We start from the raw sequence: 17,085 nt of genomic DNA, 5'->3' as shown, positions 1-17,085 counted from the left end.
GCGTTTGTCTAATGAACAAAGATACTGAATTTCGAACAAAATGAGAAGTTCATTAGCTAATTTTTTAGAATGCATGACACTATATGTTTGAACGTATAAATGTTTGTAATTAGCCTCACAGTTTCACTACCTACGGCGTGATATTTACTAGCACAATAACACATTGAGTGGATGCTAAGTACTAAGAACTTTTTATTAATGAATTAATATATGACACAAACTTAAATTAACAATCGTGAATACTATTTACATTTATGTAAGTTTTGGCAGCTTGACTGCCTTTGTCTTGAACATGGGAGTCGGTCAGAAGCCAACTTTCTTTTTTGATGTTTATTTGTTTAAAAATGATTTATATGTAATTAATTAAGTGCCATTTGCACATATAAGGTAATTAAAATAAAAATAAGTAAAAAAAAATATCACGCACCAGCGCGAGACCGGCATTACGCGAGACCGGCATTGCGCGAGACCGGCATTGCGCGAGACCGGCATTGCGCGAGACCGGCATTGTGCGAGACCGGCATTGCGCGAGACCGGCATTGCGCGAGACCTGCATTGCGCGAGACCGGCATTGCGCGAGACCGGCATTGCGCGAGACCGGCATTGCGCGAGACCGGCATTGCGCGAGACCGGCATTGCGCGAGACCGGCATTGCGCGAGACCGGCATTGCGCGAGACCGGCATTGCGCGAGACCGGCATTGCGCGAGACCGGCATTGCGCGAGACCGGCATTGCGCGAGACCGGCATTGCGCGAGACCGGCATTGCGCGAGACCGGCATTGCGCGAGACCGGCATTGCGCAAGGAATTGTCTCTATCAGTGCCGGGTCTTGCGTTTTTTAGTACGCGGCGGACCTTTTCTCGTACTTATATTGCAGGCGTAATTATAAAAAATTATAAAAGATGATTAATAACTTATGGTAACGAAGTTATGTCGCTCAAGCATAGTGCAGACACATTAGCATGTTACTTCGCGAGATGCCGGCCCGGTACTGGCTTATAAAAGTTAGTGGGTAGGCATCTCGCGCCGGCGTGAGACTGGCAGCTTAGTTGTTAAAACGATACCGATTATGGAACCTCCATTCTAAGTGGAAAGAATGAGTTACTTTGTTATAAAAGAAAAATGTACATCAAATAATGTTATTAAAAATACATTAAAAACACCTGTGAGAATATGTTACCAACTTAGTGTAATAGTTAAGTGCATGATAAATTTTTATTTCTTTGAAATTTTATCATATGCATATTCATACCTTAGTTATTCTAATAATACGGCGCAGAAACTTCGTATTAATGTCTGAATTTAAATTTTTTTGGGTAATATCAAAAGAGAGGACAGGCTAAACTAATTGTTGCGATTTTTGATCTGAAGTCCCAAAATTCCTACAGCAACGGCACTATGTCACTACTTAAAAGATTGCAAAGTCATCCGACAAAAAGTCCATTTTCCAAGGATGTTCTATTGACAGTTATTAGGGTAGATAGTTTTTACCTCCTACAAACATACTAAAATTAATATTGTATTCAGGTCACAATTTTCTTTCGGCCTACACTGTCGCCTTATCGATATCTGGGGCTTCCTTTGTGAATCTTGGTTCCGTCCCTTATATAACATATGCAACAACACCAGTATGATTCTGGGCTAACTATTTAGATCCTTAAAATATCAGGCTAAAGTTATTAAAATTTTCTCTATATGTCAATCAATAGGTGTGCGCGGGCGCCTCGTTGCTGTTTGTGTCGTAGTACAACTGTTTTTTTACAGATTGAATTAAGAATTGCATTGAGTTAGTTTACGGTATTAAGCTTATTTTCGAGAATAATAACTGCGGAAGCTATCAATTACACTTTCGTTTTCGTACGGGTATTTAAATACTGAATTTATTTGAATGTTTAGAAATTATTGGACATATCATCTGCCTTCCTTCCTGTAAAAGGCATGTTGAGAGAGGATAAGATTAGAGTGTACTGTCTATGTTTTGTTTGGATTACTTACATCGCATTACTAATAAATATGTGACGATTATTAAATCCTAAATCTACTTTTTAATCAAATAATAATTTATTAAAAATCGATTATTCATTCGGCTACACCGATTTTCATATTCGCCTTCAGCTCCAAAATGAAATAATGCCAGACATTTGTTACGATATTCGAAAAGTGTTGTGAGACGTAGATTAGGACTAGATGATCACAAATCCTTACAGTCTATGTTCATGGGAATAAATCGCGTAATCCAGTAAGTGGACAAGATTGTTTTTCATATTTGGCATTAAGTGTTAAACATATGTTAAAGGCAGATGATTCTCTCAACAGTCAAGAAAATAACACCTTGAATCACTCAAGTAGATCTTAACACTTTTCGAGCGATTGATTTAAGATTGATTATAAAACTCGGTAGGGGACTGTTTGGGGATACATAGCTTATTCAATTTACATTACGACTGCTAATAATTTCGAATAGATGGGAGTATAAAGATGTGAAATGCTAAGAATAAAATCTTGTGCTTTTTAAAGTATTAGCTAAATATACTCATTAGGCGTCACACTAGCGTACCATTACAAGGGGTCGACTACATATTCTGCACATTGGTAAAGAAAACGACGAACGAAATTTTATTGAAATATCTCATTTATTAAGAAAAAAAAAACAATTATTTCGTATTATTAATCCAAATATGGTACCTAAACTAATTAAGCATACTGGAGTTCATCTAATGACACGTTGAAGAAGAACTGTTGGAGAGCTCCGTAGACCGATTTGACGATGGTTGAATAAAGAGGCTTTCCGACGGGAAGGACTGCTTCAGACAAGTTCTTGTCGAAGGCGTTCAAGTAAGGTATGGCTGTAAACAAAAATTAATAATGTGTTACTATCGACCTATAGCAGAATGGTAATATATTTAGTTTTTGAAAGTTTTGGAGTGCAGACTACTATAACTATACTAGAATTAGTATATGTTAAAAACTAGCATACCTTTTCCAACATCGCCTGAGAAGAGATCACCCAGTTGGATGTGCAACGACCTAGTAGGCTCAACAGAATAGTCATAGTCCAACAGCTTGAAGTACTTCTTGCCATCTTTCTCGACAAGTTCGAACTTAGAGTTAATCGTGGTCTTTGTGGAATCTGTAAGGTTTGTAATAATTACAAATGCTTCAGTTTTCTTCTTATCAAAATACATATATAAAAATGGAATTTGCATTTACTCACAATACTTAAATAAAACATTAAATTAAAAAAATTACAAAGCTCGTTAATCATTTGTGTCATAGGTACCTGATTGAACTTTGAAGTCTCCTTCCTTGTCGACATTGAAAATACAAACTTTTCCGACAAATTTGTATTTTCCTTCGACTAACACGGGACAGTCCAGAACAATAGTCAAAGAAGATTCTTCATCGTTTACCCTGTGCCAAAACACATCTATATTACTATTAGGGTTATTAAATCTCAACAAATGATTGAGCGCTTCCAATGTAGGATTTTATATATTAGATCCACCGCAAATGTATTCTAGCATACATTATATTTTTATAAAATATATACTTTAAAGGATAAACTTACCTAAACTGTTCGACTCTACATTTCTTAGCGCCAAAAACACTCGCAGTGGGCAATGTCAACTTAAAGTAGTCATGATTCATTGAGATGTTTTCCAATTGCAATGGCTCCAAAGCTGACACTCCGTATTCAGGTATTCCGTCCGCGAGGTAGGGATAGGCAATCTGTAGGTTAGCGGCCAATACACAGGCATTGTCCTTTAAGTAGCATTTTCGGACAAAAGGCACTGAAATGAAAAACGTTTTTGTTACTAGTAACAAGTTCAAATCATAATAGAAATAAAAGTTTGATTGAGAAGTTGAAATTAAATTGTTGTAGGAATTTCTACAAGCGTGTGTTTACCTAAACTTGCGTAGCACACATTTAGAGAAGCGCAGAGGACGGATGCTAGTAACAATGTTTTAAACATTTTAACTGACTTAGTACTAGTAGAATTCGATAGCAATATCTACAAGCAATTGATAGAAAATAAACAAAAACTTGAGTTTATATACCTGTATAATTTGCATGTTTGATATATACAGTTGAAAACCTGATTTAAAATTAATGTTAAAAAAATGCTGATTTTCCATAGAGAATAGGCGCAGATTAATTTCTTTTTAATGACACTTCAATAAATGTTTTACTTATTTTCATTTATCTAAATTTAGAATTAGTTCGTATTGGTCGAAATTTATTTACTGCCTGTTCGTAACCACTGTGAGTATGAACGACCTCACTTCTTTTATTTATTAATTCCCGTCGTTTTTACCAAATTATTGTTTTAATGTCATCAGTCGATCCTAGTCGGGTCTTGCTCGTTGCCTGAGGCTTATAATAGACAATGCCCTTTCAATTCCACCGTACAGCCATAGTCACCTTGTTGTAAATTAAGCCGTGTTTTTGCTCCAGTCTGAAAATGTTGATCTTTGAACACGACTTATCCTAAACGATTTCTTCAAAACCGGTTTGATTGAATTAGGTGTAAATTAGGCTTTAAATAATAATAAATTGGTACGTTGAAACGTTCATTAGGCATCTCTTAATGAGCTCGTATAGTAGTCAGATATCGAACATAAAATTGAAATTCTCTCACTGATAAGCCGATCTTAAACTATCTTTTCAAAATGGCGTCCGTTTTTTAAAGGTAGCTTGGCAGTTCAAGCAAGATACTACTTTGACATGAAAATTTGCAAATCGAAAGCACGTAAAGCCAATTTCTGCTACTTTTATTGACACTTAATTAAGTTCATAAATGTAACTATCTTCATTTTTTGAAGTAAAATTTTAAAATAAATTGAATTTCGTCATTAGATTCTCATTTTAATAGACAGAAAAATGTATGAAAAACAGTTCGAACAAAATATTACTATCTGGATTTTGAACTGGAAAATATATCCTTCTTATTTTCATTAAAACCAGCTTAATAAATTACGTAATTATCAATTGTTATTTTTTAATTCATTATCGCATTGCAAATTTGATATTGATAGAAAATCGTAATTTTTAATTATTTTCAACGGTGATGTTCGCAGGGAATAATACTTGAAATATTTATTTTTAAAACCTTCTTGGCCGATTCCACATCGATTTTGAAGCTAATTCTATAATGTACTATACTTGTAATGTTGAACTTGTTGTACTAGTTGTACTTGTAATAATGTACGTATGTACTTCTAATAAAAATATACTTTGGAGGAACTGGAGTTTCAGAAAATTTTATTTTAGGTTCCGGAATAAACGTTTGACAAAAGAGTGACGATTTTGAATTTCATGAATGTGTATTATGAACTGACTTTTACAGAAATACAATTATTAATAGGTATAAAAACGAAGTCTAAATGAACCTGTTTGTAGTTGGCCGTTCCGCAAACACCCGGTGATCAGTATTAAAAAAAACGAAACATGTTTTCATCATTTGGCTATATCAATGGTAGAACAGCACCTTCATGTACCATCTTCATTTCAAACCAAACAATATTTTATCAATAAATCATTCTTAAGTATTTATTAAAAAAACTTGTTACTCTCTGTCCAATAAAATTGTAAAAGAAACTGATCTCAAAAATTCATAACAAATAGTGATTTAGAACCATTAGCCATTTCATGATTATTATTTTTTTGCCTGAAGAAGCACACATAATTCTGTATACATATGTACATAACTTTACTTATGGCTTATTTTAAATGATCGCTTATGCATATGTAATTTTTAATTATATCTATTTAAATTGATTGTGTCAATAATAATTTAATTGCTCGATATTTTTTTAATATTACTAGGCAGGTGCTAGGCAGGCTGACGACATAGCCAAGGTCGCAGGAAGTCGTTAAGTAAGGTAGCGGAAGATTTGTCATCGTGGCGATTTTTAGGGGATTGTTATATGGGCGTCTATCTGCTGACATGATGTTGATATACCCGACATTAACTTATTTAAAAAAAAACTACCAAATACAAAAAAATGTATAATGTGTAAACCGAGACGACCAATAATGGCTATAATTATAATGAAAAGTAATTTGAAGTAATAAACCATTTTTTTTGGTAAACATCTAAAAACAAAGCATGTTTAAAAATTGTCAAAAGTATTTATGGAAAATCTCGCAAGATTTACTGCAATAAAAGCAGTGACATCATTATAACAGTGAAATGTTTCAGCTTCCTTACTTTTATCTTTATAAATACTTTTTCAATATCGTTGACAATCTGCTTACGTTTTTTACTATGGATAAGGAATTCGAAATAACAGACATGTATAGTTTTTTATTGCTTTGATTAATTCTAACTTACTTTAAAAGAAAAAAAAACCTTCTCTTTTTCTGTTGAAGTCAATGTTGATAGCTTTGCGCGCTGTTAAAGTTTCGTCGAAATGAGTTCGGAAACAGAGTCGTCCGCGAATTATAACAAAAAACAATTCTCTAAAGACCAAAACGCGTTGGTAAAATTTAAAGTCACCCTGAAAATCTGCAGAGTCTAAACTAATAATGACAATAATGTTAAACCATCATTGTCATTATTTATTCAATTCGTAACAAAATATAATATATTACACAAAAGTACAGGAATCGCATTTGAAACACAGTTTTAAAAGTTTGGTTATGCAAAGTAAGTCGATGAATGAATCTCACGTAAACTGATGCTTTGAGGTTTGATGATCTCAGTAGGGCCTCCGGACAAGTAGGCCTTAAAATAATGATTATTATCCATGTCGTGCCTACTCAAGTAGTCGTCTAAATATACACGGAACAAACTGTCCCGCTTGGCAAGTCCAACTTTGAGATTGAGAGATCATTCGCATGATCCAACTCAGATGGGCAGCGTTCAGGAATCTCCGAAACCTCTTCTCGTCCAAAATACCTTAATGTTAAAAGACGAAGGTCTTTATTACATATGGATCCACAACGTGATCACTTACGATGGGCCTAATTAGAACGCTCGTCATCTTTCTCCATTGCTAGAGAGGAGTTTTGCTACGAGATCGAATCAAAAATGAGGAGATTCACAGAAGAACCAAGATCCGCGACGTATATTGAAGAATTGTTTGTTTCAAGTGGCTGTAGGCGGAGCCCATGGCTGGTGTAACCAATGGACGTTGGGGCCGATATATTTTCGGGTGTCTACCACGAGCCGGTAGACGTGACGTGGATGCACCCTCCCCCCCCACTAGGTTGACTGACAACATAGTTAAGGTCGCGAAAAGTCGCTGGACGCGGGTAGCACAGAGCCGGTCATCGTGGCGATGTTGAGAAAAAAAAGAGAAAGTCATCAGTTTTTTATAAAAAAAGACTGATGACTTTCTCTTTTTTTTCTCTTCTACTGGTCCCATCGCGGTAATGTACATCTAATCACATATACTTACATCATTAGTTTTTATTTCTTATATTGTCTGTTGACAGTAATTAATAACCTGATCAAAAACTTTATTTTATGATACATTGAAGTCAATTACAAAACATAAATAAAGGATATTGGCATTTTCTAAAAACCATTTGCAAAGATTAATCGTAGTTTTAAACTTTTTAAACTTCATATGTACGACTTGTCACCATAGGTATGCATTATTATTGTAACAGATAAAAATATAGGTATATAGTTTTTTAGGTTTTCAGAATCGTCCTAATTCAAAATCAATCAAACCATATTCGAAAAATGATAGACTGCCAGTTATCCGCAAATCTGCAAATTGAGCCTTTATAGCCATCTAATAGAGTACAAGGAATTGGAATCCCTGCAATAGAACTGATGATTTTTGTAAACATTTTGTGTTGTTGTGTAAACAAAACGTATATATTAAGTAATGGACAAATAAGGGATTTATAATATTCATATCACATATAACGATTAACCGTCAATCAACCAATAGGTGTGCGCGGGCGTCTCGTTGCTGTTTGTGTCTATTAATTTAACCCTTAATTAGGCGCATTAAGAAAATCACTCAATTAGGCGCATGGGGTCTTAAATGACCCCAAAAAAACATTGGGAAAAGAGTATCAAAAAGGAATAAAACTTAATGGATTTCTATAGTAATTAATAAAGTTCTTTAATATACTTAAAAGAAACAAATACTTACTATGACATTAAAAATATTAAAAAACAAACAAAACAGTAAACCTCTCTTTAAACTAATTTTTTTTGGCATAGCCGAGATCAACTTAATAAATAAAGTTTATTCAGTCTCATCAGCGGAATCTTCTGTTCTGCATCCGACGCAGTGAATCCTTGAGTGTTGCTGACAAATAAATTTACAACACTTGAAACATTTTGTTGGCACTTTTTTGTCGTCCTTTCTAGGACATGATGAACAGCGCCCGCGCTTAGCTGTCGATTGATAAACCGCCTTGTTCACATTATAAACTTCATAGAGTCGTTTTTTTGTTGTCGCTGGTACAGCACGTAGTTGTGTGCGACGTTTTTGGTGATCTTCCACAAGTGCCGCAGCTATTTTCTTGAAGAAAATCCGTCTTGCATATGTCAAAGTCTTCTCAGTATTCGCTTTGTGTATGACAAATGGGTTGATGCCAGGTATGTTTATACTCCAGGTAAATGTAAAATAATATTTTGTGCTCGGATCCTTACTGCATTCGATGGTGGTACTTTACACCATTTCACTTTCGGGCCATTTCTCTGAGTATGTCGAGATAAAAAATAATTATCTTCCGTTGATACAGGGATGTCTTGGATATGTTCAAACTCCTCAATTTCGCTTTCTGACTTATGAGCACTATCAATGAGAGCATCGTTTAAAGTTTCGTCTTGCGAATCCGAACTAGCAACATCTTCCTCTTTATCAAGCACTTCATCCAGCCATTGCAATATTTGTTTGTCGTTAGGCATTTCAATTCAAAAAAAAGAAAAAGCATAGGAAAAAACTCAAAAATACATAAAGAAATCATACCGTATCAAAATACACACATACAAAGATAAATAGTAAACAATATACTAATAGAAACACAAAAAAAAAATCACAAAAGTAAAAACTTACCTTCGCCAAAAAATGGAACGTAACTGGGCGCATGGGGTCAGCTCTCTAAAGGACAGCGATGTGTGCACACGAGTTAATGTTCTGGATGTGACTAATTCGCGTACCCCGTGGGGAGTGAGGAAGCTAGAAAGAGCGTTAGCACGCTCTGAACACTGTAAGCCAAAATTTTTTGCATTTCAAGCGGCCCTGACCCCATGCGCCTAATTAAGGGTTAAGTAGTACAACAATCTGTACTTTTTTTACAGATTTAATTAAGAATTGCATTGCGTTAGTTTACGGTATTAAGCTTATTTTCGAGAATAATAACTGCGGAAGCCATCAATTCACACTTTCGTTTTCGTACGGGTATTTAAATAATGAATTTATTTGAATGTTTAGAAATTATTGGACATATCATCTGCCTTGCTTCCTGTAAAAGGCATGTTGAGAGAGGATAAGATTAGAGTGTACTGTCTATGTTTTGTTTGGATTACTTACATCGCATTACTAATAAATATGTGACTATTATTAAATCCTAAATCTACTATTTAATCAAATAATTAATTATTAAAAATCGATTGTTCATTCGGCTACACCGATTTTCATATTCGCCTTCAGCTCCAAAATGAAATAATGCCAGACATTTGTTACGATATTCGAAAAGTGTTGTGAGACGTAGATTAGGACTAGATGATCACAAATCCTTACAGTGTATGTTCATGGGAATATATCGCGTAATCCAGTAACAGGACAAGACTGTTTTTCATATTTGGCATTAAGTGTTAAACATATGTTAAAGGCAGATGATTATCTCAACAGTCAAGAAAACAACGCCTTGAATCACTCAAGTAGATCTTAACACTTTTCGAGCGATTGTTTTAAGATTGATTATAAATCTCGGTAGGGGACTGTTTGGGGATACATAGCTTATTCAATTTAAATTACGACCGCTAATAATTTCGAATAGATGGGAATAAAAAGATGTGAAATGCTAAGAATAAAATCTTGTGATTTTTAAAGTATTAGTTAAATATACTCATTAGGCGTCACACTAGCGTACCATTACAAGGGGTCGACTACATATTCTGCACAGTGGTAAAGAAAACGACGAACGAAATTTTATTGGAATATCTCATTTATTAAGAAAAAAAAAACATATATTTCGTATTATTAATCCAAATATGGTACCTAAACTAATTAAGCATACTGGAGTTCATCTAATGGCACGTTGAGGAAGAACTGTTGGAGAGCTCCGTAGACCGATTTGACGATGGTTGAATAAAGAGGCTTTCCGACGGGAAGGACTGCTTCAGACAAGTTCTTATCGAAGGCGTTCAAGTAAGGTATGGCTGTAAACAAAAATTAATAATGTGTTATTATCGATCTGAAGCAGTATGGTGATATATTTAGTGCTTGAAAGTTTTGGAGCACAGACTACTATAACTATACTAGAATTAGTATATGTTAAAAACTAGCATACCTTTTCCAACATCGCCTGAGAAGAGATCACCCAGTTGGATGTGCAACGACCTAGTAGGCTCAACAGAATAGTCATAGTCCAACAGCTTGAAGTACTTCTTGCCATCTTTCTCGACAAGTTCGAACTTAGAGTTAATCGTGGTCTTTGTGGAATCTGTAAGGTTTGTAATAATTACAAATGCTTCAGTTTTCTTCTTTTCAAGATACATATATAAAAAATGGAATTTGCATTTACTCACAATACTTAAATAAAACATTGAATTAAAAAAATTACAAAGCTCGTTAATCATTTTTGTCATAGGTACCTGATTGTACTTTGAAGTCTCCTTCCTTGTCGACATTGAAAATACAAACTTTTCCAACAAATTTGTATTTTCCTTCTACTAACACGGGACAGTCCAGAACAATAGTCAAAGAAGATTCTTCATCGTTTACCCTGTGCCAAAACACATCAATATTATTATTAGGGTTATTAAATCTCCACAAATGATTAAGCGCTTCCAATGTAGGATTTTATATCAGATCCACCGCAAATGTATTGTAGCATACATTATATTTTTATAAAATATATACTTTAAAGGATAAACTTACCTAAACTGTTCGATTCTACATTTTTTAACGCCGAAAACACTCGCAGTGGGCAATGTCAACTTGAAGTAGTCATGATTCATTGAGATGTTTTCCAATTGCAATGGCTCCAAGGCTGACACTCCGTATTCAGGTATTCCGTCCGCGAGGTAGGGATAAGCAATCTGTAGGTTAGCGGCCAATACACAGGCATTGTCCTTTAAGTAGCATTTTCGGACAAAAGGCACTGAAATGAAAAATGGTTTTGTTACTAGTAACAAGTTCAAATCATAATAGAAATAAAAGTTTGATTGAGAAGGCGAAATTAAATTGTTGTAGGAATTTCTACAAGTGTGTTTTACCTAAACTTGTGTAGCACACATTTAGAGAAGCGCAGAGGACGGATGCTAGTAACAATGTTTTAAACATTTTAACTGACTTAGTACTAGTAGAATTCGATAGCAATATCTACAAGCAATTGATAGAAAATAAACAAAAACTTGAGTTTATATACCTGTATAATTTGCATGTTTGATATATACAGTTGAAAACCTGATTTAAAATTAATGTTAAAAAAATGCTGATTTTCCATAGAGAATAGGCGCAGATTAATTTCTTTTTAATGACACTTCAATAAATGTTTTACTTATTTTCATTTATCTAAATTTAGAATTAGTTCGTATTGGTCGAAATTTATTTACTGCCTGTTCGTAACCACTGTGAGTATGAACGACCTCACTTCTTTTATTTATTAATTCCCGTCGTTTTTACCAAATTATTGTTTTAATGTCATCAGTTGTTGGTAGCAACGATCCGAATCGGGTCCTGCTCGGTGCCAGAGGCTTATAATAAACAATGCCTTTACAATTTCACCGTACAGCCATGATCAATCTTTGAACTAAAAATCTCGACCTTTGAACACAACTTATCCTAAACGATTTCTTTAAATCCGGTTTGATTAAATTAGGTCTAAATTAGGCTTTAAAAAATAATAAATTGGTACAACGTTCATTAGGCATCTCTTAATTAGCTCGTGTAGTAGTCCGATATCGAACATAAAATTGAAATTCTCTCACTGATAAGCCGATCTTAAACTCTAATAATAAACTAATCTTTTCAAAATGGCGTCCATTTTTAAAGGTAGCTTGGCAGTTTAAGCGAGATACGACACGGCTACTACTCAGACAAGCATCAGGGCCGAATCACGATCAGACTCCAAACCGCGACCAACCGCCTAGGCGAATGGTTCCGGAAGTGGAGAATCAACATCAACCCGGACAAGAGTGAAGCCATTCTCTTCGGTCGAGGCTTCGAAAGAAAACAGAAGCCCCGCCTTAAGCCAATACCCGAGAGCAGGAAGCTCGGGACCATCACCCTTTTCGACCGTTCAATCTCATGGAAAAAATCGGTCAAATATCTAGGAGTCACCCTGGACTTCCATCTTCATTTCACACCTCACATCAAAAACGTGAGGAACAAGGCCGCATTTGTATTGGGTAAACTTAACCCTCTACTCTGTGCCTCCAGCAAACTAGCACTGAGGCACAAAATCCATCTCTACAGGGCTTGCGTAAGACCAATAATGTGCTACGTGAGCGTAGCCTTCGCTCACGTCAGTGAGTCAAAATTGAAGAGCCTGCAAACCATACAGAACCGCTTTGCTCGGAAAGCAACTGGAGCAGAGCCCTATCAGAGAAACGTCGATATCCACAGCGATTTGAACCTCCCAACCATACAAGAATTCTTCGGAAAGGCGTCAAGGAAGTACTTCCAAGACGCCGTACACCACCCGAACCATCTGGTGGCCCAAGCGGCCGACTACGAACTAGAGCAAAACTCATCGACAACAAAGCGTAGGCCACGCCACGCAGTGCTGGACGAGGACGCACCGACCCCGAAAGGCATTAAAAGACGCCCCCCAAAAAGACCAACGGGGGCCCCCATCAAGAAGGTCATACACAAGGTGACAAGACACGCTCAAGCAAGAGGGCGCACCGAATAGCAACTACCAGTAGGTAGTTGCAAGAAGAACATCAAGACACCGAAGCCGACGCGGACTCCAACACCCCCATCGAAGGAGAAAAGCAGCAGCAGCAATACAGCAAGTCTCTCGCAGCGCGCTGAGGAGGCGGCGACGAGTGTAGAGTAGAAGGAAGGAATTTTTTTATTAGCTCCGTCTGAGATCGATGAAGTTGTAAGAGCCCCACAAGGCTAACAACGTGAACAACAACCGGAATACAGAGTCAAGCGAGATACAGCTTTGACATGAATAAGAGATACGAGATACATCCAATTTCTGCTACTTTTATTGACACTTAATTAAGTTCATAAATGTAACTTATTTCATTTTTTGAAATAATATTTTAAAATGTATCGAATTTCATCATAAGATTCTCATTTTGATAGACAGAAAAATGTATGAAAAACAGTTCGAACAAAAAATTATTATCTGAATTTTGGAAACTGGAAAATATAACCTTTTTATTTTCATTAAAACCAGCTTAATCAATTACATATATTTTACATAAATTATCAATTATTTTATTTTTAAATTCATTATCACATTGCAAATTTGATATTGATAGAAAAACAAAATTTTTAATTATTTTCAACGGTGATGTTCGCAGGGAATAATACTTGAAATATTTATTTTTAAAAGCCTCTTGGCCGATTCCACATAGATTTTTAAGCTTATTCTATTATGTACTATGTATGATAGCTTCTAAATCTTATAATAAATATATACTTCAGAGGATCTCGAGTTTTACAAAATTTAATTTCAGGTTCTGGAATAATCGTTTGACAATTTTGAATTTCATGAATCTGTATTATGAACTGACTTTTATGAGAAATACAATTATTAACAGGTATAAAAACGAAGTCTAAATGAACCTATTCATAGCTGGCCGTTCCGCAAACACCCGGTGATCGGTATTAAAAAAAAAACGAAACATGTTTTACACTTCATCAATAACTCTACTACATTTTGACATTTGATGTATTAGATGTTGTGCTGCAAGCCGGTCTAGGCTTTTTTTAGCCGGTCGAGCCTGTGGAAACAGAGGTCCACGGACTTAAAAATTTTCACTGGGGATCATACTTCAGTTACAACGAAGACGTCTATATGCGGAGAACTGTAACCGTGTAGGTGTATAATGTAGTGAGTGGAGTGTAGAGTATGTAGTACGAAGCGAGGATTATTCGGCGGTCAGGAGAGACACGGGCCTCTCCGGACCACCCTTGCTTGAACGTGGGTTAGGCGGACGCGGCCGCCGTGTCATTTGTAGGTGAGTAGTGCATGACATGTGCATCGAAACCGCCGGGGCTCGATGTAAGGCGTGTGTCCTGGCGTTGATACGGGGGAACGGATATTATTTAAATTCCGCTTTTGAGGCGGCGAGAAGGGCCGAGTGCTCCGCAATACAGAGAAAGCGCTCCGAGGGACCGAAGGCTTTGCGGAGTTTTGCGGCGAGAATGCAGACTTCGTCGAGGTCTACATTGGCTACGTATTGTGTGATGGCTTTGAGTTCCTCGGCAGGCGAAGGAAAACCGGTTTGGGGTTTGGAGTGTTTCTGTTGCTCGTGAGCAACCGATGGGGCGGAAGGGAAGGTGGCGGGCTTGCCTCTCGGGTAAAGTGGCTTCGCCCAGGCTGTAGTGGCTGGGGGCGGAGGAGGGAAAAGATGTTTCGAAGTAGGCTTCGAAATATTCTCCGCGGGAGCTGAGGAGGTTGGTCGGGTGGCGACTTTGGGAGGGTGGGAGGTCGAGGGGCGGCCTGCGCGGCGTTTTTCAGGCTCCTTTAGACAGCCCCTGTAGTTGGCGGGGTGGCCTTCGGTCTTCCAGAGGACACACGCGGGTGGTGTCTCTGTGACCGCGGGACGGGCACTCTACTACAAGATGCTTTTTTATTTACACTCGATAACAGCTGCATGTAATTGTTAATTTGAAATATGGGTTTCTAAAAAAAAAATAATGATTATTATTATCACGCCCATCATCATCAACTTTGATTAATAAGGACGTTTAATATATGAAGTCTTAATAGCAAATTTATAATCCTTGTACAGTGATGAAATGGGATTCTAAAATAAATATTAACATTACTGTTTATTAATGAACGCGATTAACAGTCACCTTCAGATTTTTTTTTAATAAATAAATACATTTTTAAATTGGCAGTATGGTGTTCTGACCTATTACTTAATGTATAATATATGAGTGAGTCTTTAAATATGGGTGACACATACATAAAAAGAGAGCCCATGACCACGTAAGTGTGGTGTTTGCGCTTTATTTATTTTAAGTTTTAAGTTATCAGTAATCTCTTATTTAATATTTTATCACGGAGATATGTTTGTGGGCAACCCCACATAAGTCATATAAATTTATGAGTAATACGAATGACATAAAAATGTCAGTGCGACAACGACATAATAAGCATTGGTCGAATTAATAGCGTTTTGCGAATATTAATAATATTAATTGGAGCACTCAACATTTTCCAAACGTTATAATATAAACGTCAGTAGGAAAAAATATTCGTTTTAAAATATTTTATAATGGAATATTTGTCAATATTAGTAAAATAAGTATTTATTTTACTATCCAACAGTTATGTCGATTTTCTTTTTCATGGAATATGTAATCATTTTTTTTGTGTACAATGTTAAAAATCCCAAGCATTCTGTTAGAATGGATATTAAATTAAATCATAAAGAGGTAAAATTTTAAAATAATTGGACCAAATTTATAGAAGTAAGTTCCATATACTTAAACATGAATTATTTATTCTTCTTTGTCGATGTCTTTTTATTACCGGTTTCCAATATTGGATAAACTATTATAAATTTTATTGACGTATTATCGTTATATGTGATAGGAATATTATAAATCCCTCATTTGTCCATTACCTTATATATACTTTTAAAACTACGATTAATCCTTGCAAATGGTTTTTAAAAAGCCAATATCATTTATTTATGTATTCGTAATTTACTTTAACGTATCATAAAATAAAGTTTTTGATCAGGTTATTAATAACTGTCAACAGACAATTTAAGAAATATAAACCATTGGTGTAAGTATAAGTGATTAAATGTACATTAACGCGACGGGACCGGTAGAAGCGTCATCATCGTTCTTTTTTATAAAAAAGACTGATGACTTTCTCTTTTTTTTCAGCCGATTGACGTTCACTGCAAGACACTGGCCTCCTTCAAACATCGCCACGATGACCGGCTCCGTGCTACCCGCGTCTAGCGACTTTTCGCGACCTTAACTATGTTGCCAGTCAACCTAGTGGGGGGTGTACCCACGTCACGTCTACCGGCTCGTGGTAGACACCCGAAAATATGTCGGCCCCAACGGTCATCGATTACACCAGCCATGGACTCCGCCTACTGTCACTTGAAACGAGAAATTCTTCAAGAAACGCCGCGGATCTTCTGTGAATTTCCTCATTTTTGATTCGATCTCGCAGCAAAACGCCGAGCATAGCCCTCTCTATTGCTCTCTAACTATGGAGAAAGTCGACGAGCCTTCTAATTAGGCCCATCGTAAGTGATCACGTTGTGGATCCGTATGTCTATCGCCGGCAACACACATTGGTCAAAGACCTTCGTCTTCTAATATTACGGTATTTTGGACGAGCAGAGGTTTCGGAGCTTCCTGAACGCTGCCCATCTGAGCTGGATTCATGCGAATAATCTCTCAATCTCAAAGTTGGACTGGTAAATCTTACGAGATTTTCTATAAATACTTTTGAAAATTTTTAAATATGCTTTGTTTTTAGATGTTTACCAAAAAAAAATGGTTTATTACTTCAAATTACTTTTCATTATATTTATAGCCATTATTGGTCGTCTCGAATTACACATTACACAATTTTTTTGTATTTTGTTGTTTTTTTGGTTTAAATAAGTTAATGTTGGGTACATCAACATCATGTCAGCAGATAGACGCCCATATAACACTCCCCTAAAAATCGCTACGATGACCAATCTTGCGCTGCCTTACTTAACGACTTCCTGCGACCTT

The 17,085-nt window shown here is 36.1% G+C and overlaps 2 protein-coding genes across 2 annotated transcripts; both read right to left on the bottom strand.

The window, feature by feature from the left end:
- Positions 1–2,611: 2,611 nt before the first annotated feature.
- LOC137918459 (circadian clock-controlled protein daywake-like) lies at positions 2,612–4,012 on the bottom strand. Its single transcript, XM_068761272.1, has 5 exons — positions 3,908–4,012; positions 3,569–3,791; positions 3,281–3,411; positions 2,978–3,130; positions 2,612–2,846 (listed from the first exon to the last, which is right to left on the bottom strand). Exons 1-5 carry the CDS (start codon positions 3,972–3,974, stop codon positions 2,695–2,697), a joined length of 726 nt encoding a protein of 241 aa, XP_068617373.1. The 5' UTR covers positions 3,975–4,012; the 3' UTR covers positions 2,612–2,694.
- A 6,124-nt stretch (positions 4,013–10,136) lies between these two features.
- Positions 10,137–11,516, bottom strand: LOC137918460 (circadian clock-controlled protein daywake-like). Its single transcript, XM_068761273.1, has 5 exons — positions 11,415–11,516; positions 11,077–11,299; positions 10,791–10,921; positions 10,487–10,639; positions 10,137–10,355 (listed from the first exon to the last, which is right to left on the bottom strand). Exons 1-5 carry the CDS (start codon positions 11,479–11,481, stop codon positions 10,204–10,206), a joined length of 726 nt encoding a protein of 241 aa, XP_068617374.1. The 5' UTR covers positions 11,482–11,516; the 3' UTR covers positions 10,137–10,203.
- Between the last annotated feature and the right edge of the window lie 5,569 nt (positions 11,517–17,085).

The sequence above is a fragment of the Battus philenor genome, unplaced genomic scaffold (genome assembly GCF_028537555.1).
Source record: "Battus philenor isolate CCGP_79_NKW_IND1 unplaced genomic scaffold, ilBatPhil1.0.hap1 SCAF_14, whole genome shotgun sequence".
Classification (NCBI taxonomy): Eukaryota; Metazoa; Arthropoda; class Insecta; order Lepidoptera; family Papilionidae; genus Battus; species Battus philenor.
Note: the sequence above shows the minus strand (reverse complement) of the source record. Positions and strands in the feature narration are given on the sequence as shown.